This window comes from Trypanosoma rangeli (genome assembly GCF_003719475.1).
Source record: "Trypanosoma rangeli strain AM80 chromosome Unknown Tra_15.4_contig_00164, whole genome shotgun sequence".
NCBI lineage: Eukaryota > Euglenozoa > Kinetoplastea > Trypanosomatida > Trypanosomatidae > Trypanosoma > Trypanosoma rangeli.
The window spans coordinates 831-3119 of NW_021705908.1; the positions used below are offsets into that span (position 1 = coordinate 831).

At 54.0% G+C, this 2289-nt stretch overlaps 3 protein-coding genes across 3 annotated transcripts in view, besides 1 other annotated feature; all 3 read right to left on the reverse strand.

Annotated features, from left to right (window-relative positions):
• Positions 1 to 75: 75 nt before the first annotated feature.
• Positions 76 to 414, reverse strand: TraAM80_05175 (uncharacterized protein; the record flags this gene model as incomplete). Its single annotated transcript, XM_029382067.1, has 1 exon — positions 76 to 414. The coding sequence occupies one exon, from the start codon at positions 412 to 414 to the stop codon at positions 76 to 78; it is 339 nt and encodes a 112-aa protein (XP_029238072.1).
• A 67-nt stretch (positions 415 to 481) lies between these two features.
• Positions 482 to 517: a microsatellite.
• Positions 518 to 849: 332 nt separating this feature from the next.
• Positions 850 to 1857, reverse strand: TraAM80_05176 (cytosolic malate dehydrogenase; the record flags this gene model as incomplete). The annotated part of the gene is made up of 1 exon (XM_029382068.1): positions 850 to 1857. The coding sequence occupies one exon, from the start codon at positions 1855 to 1857 to the stop codon at positions 850 to 852; it is 1008 nt and encodes a 335-aa protein (XP_029238073.1).
• A 231-nt stretch (positions 1858 to 2088) lies between these two features.
• TraAM80_05177 (cytosolic malate dehydrogenase) overlaps positions 2089 to 2289 on the reverse strand; it is a gene marked incomplete at both ends in the record, with an annotated part of 597 nt that continues 396 nt past the window's right edge. Inside the window, one exon of the mRNA XM_029382069.1 lies at positions 2089 to 2289. This exon is cut by the window's right edge and continues 396 nt beyond it. Within this exon, the coding sequence (XP_029238074.1) occupies positions 2089 to 2289 (201 nt within the window).

Sequence of the window (2289 nt, forward strand, 5' to 3'; positions counted from 1 at the left end):
CCGCCTCAATAAAAATAGGCACGCGTGCATATAATACCACTGGCGTGCGTACAAGCTGCGTTACTGCGATGATATTTAAAGCGTCACAGCAAAACAGAATACTCTGCACCCTGCACATACACCAAATGGCAAAAAACGAACAAAGAAAACTACCTTTTTCCGTATTGCTTCCACAACGAAAGGCAGTAAAGTGGGGATTGCCTCAACACCCAGGCAAGAGCTCAACAGGGCGCCGCCCCGTCCCAACGGTCGCTCAGCAGGGCAACAATTGATGACGGTGCTGGAGGTCTCCCCGCCCGCCTCCCGCAGCCGGCAGGGGCAGAGCGGATTGGGTTGGGTGGGCCGTCCAAACGTAACCTCAGCCACGAACCAGGTGCCGGGACGAAGCTGAGAAACGAGGACGTCGCTGGGCATTTTCCACCAGGCATACGCCGGGCTGCACCATCCCCCTCGTGGGCTCACATAAATTATAGCCGCCCTGAATAAATAAATAAATAACGAAAATAAATAAATAAATTCCAAAATTAACAACGACGAAGCGGGAAAAAATCCGGGCACGGCCTCTCTACGGCAATCCATGCATCTTCCTCCTTTCGTCCCCAGCACGGACCTCCTCCATCCACGCGTTGTATTTCTGTTCAAAGTTTTTACGATGCCTTTACTCGGAAAAGCCCGGCAATTACATCCCTGCTTTCCCTCCTGATACAGCTGCTAGTTCACCTCCTCCCACTAACCGCTTTGCTACACCTCTGCGTGGACCTTCCGTCCTTATCAAACCCACGCCAAGAAGCTTCTTATTTCATAGACGTTTTTTTGTGGCCTTCGCTGCTCGCGCTGCCGCTGACGCCCTCAGACTGCCCCCGATCTCATACTCTCCGCCTCCGCGCGCTCCTCCTCCAACTCCTTGGTGGTGACAGCGAGGAGCTCCGCCACCTTGGGCGTGATTTTGGCATTGTCGACAAACTGCCACTCGCCTCTGCTGCACTTCACAGGGAAGGAAAAGAAGAGGCCAGGCGGCACACCGTAGGGATTTCCATCGGAACGCACAACCATGGACACATGTTTCCCCTCAGGAGTGCCAAGTATCCAGTCATGCACGTGATCAATTGTGGCACTCGCAACCCCCAGACCTGACGAACGACCCCGCAGCCTGACAACTTTATATCCGCGATCTCGCACAATTTCCATAAATTCTCCGTCAAGGAATGCGTCATCTTTTATAACCTCACGCACAGGAACGCCCTTCACGGTGGCGCTGTTGATGTCCGGAACTTGTGTGCTGCTGTGGTTTCCCCAAATGATGCAGTTCTTCACATCTTCAGCCAAGGCGTGGGCTCGCTCCGCCACCAGCGCCGTCGCACGGTTGTGATCCGTCCGTGTAAGCGACGTCACGTTCTTCGGTTTTAGCTTCCCATTCGAGGCATCCAACAGAACACAAGCAATTGTGTTGACGGGATTGGTCACAATGCACACGTGGCAGTCGGGATCGGCCACCTCACCCAAGACGCGGCCCTGCTCCTCGATGAGGCCCATGTTGCCTCGAAGGAGGTCCCTCCGCACCATCCCGGGCTTCAGCGGGACGGAACCGCATAAAATGACGACATCAGCCTTCTCAAAGGCCACCTTCGGGTCCGACGTGATGACAACGCGGTCCAACAGCGGAAAGAGGCAGTCAGTGAGCTCCACACGGATCCCCTCAAGAACATTCATGGTGGGCTCCACATCCAGCAGGTTCAGCTGGATGTGCTGCTTGGGCCCCAACATGCGGCCGCAGGCAATGAGGGGAAGCAACGCGTAAGCAACCTGACCGGCGCCCCCCGTCACAGCCACCCTCACGCACGACTTGTTAGCGAACATCTCAACTTGCCGACAAACTTGCTTTTAAAGGTTTATATTGTGCACAATCCTTACGGCAACAAATTGAACGAAAACTATTTCTGATTGGAGTTGCTCTCAGCAAAAAACCACAACAAAAAAAAAACGGCCGCGCCGCGCCACCCTCCGCAGCCACAGAACGACCCGCACCGCAACACAAACTACCTCCCCCAGCTCCTCTCTCCCTCGCTATATATACACACGTATGTCTACCTACGCCTCCTCACCCTCCTCGAGCGGAGACAACGGCGCAGGGGCGAACGCCCCAACAAAACAAACCCCCATGAAAGTAAAAAAAGAAAAAGAAAAAAAGAGAGAAAATAATGGCACCCGCATGGGGAAAGTCAAAAACAACCCAACAGCAACACACGCAAGAACCACAGCGGCAAGCCTCTCGTTTTTCCTCAAAGACAC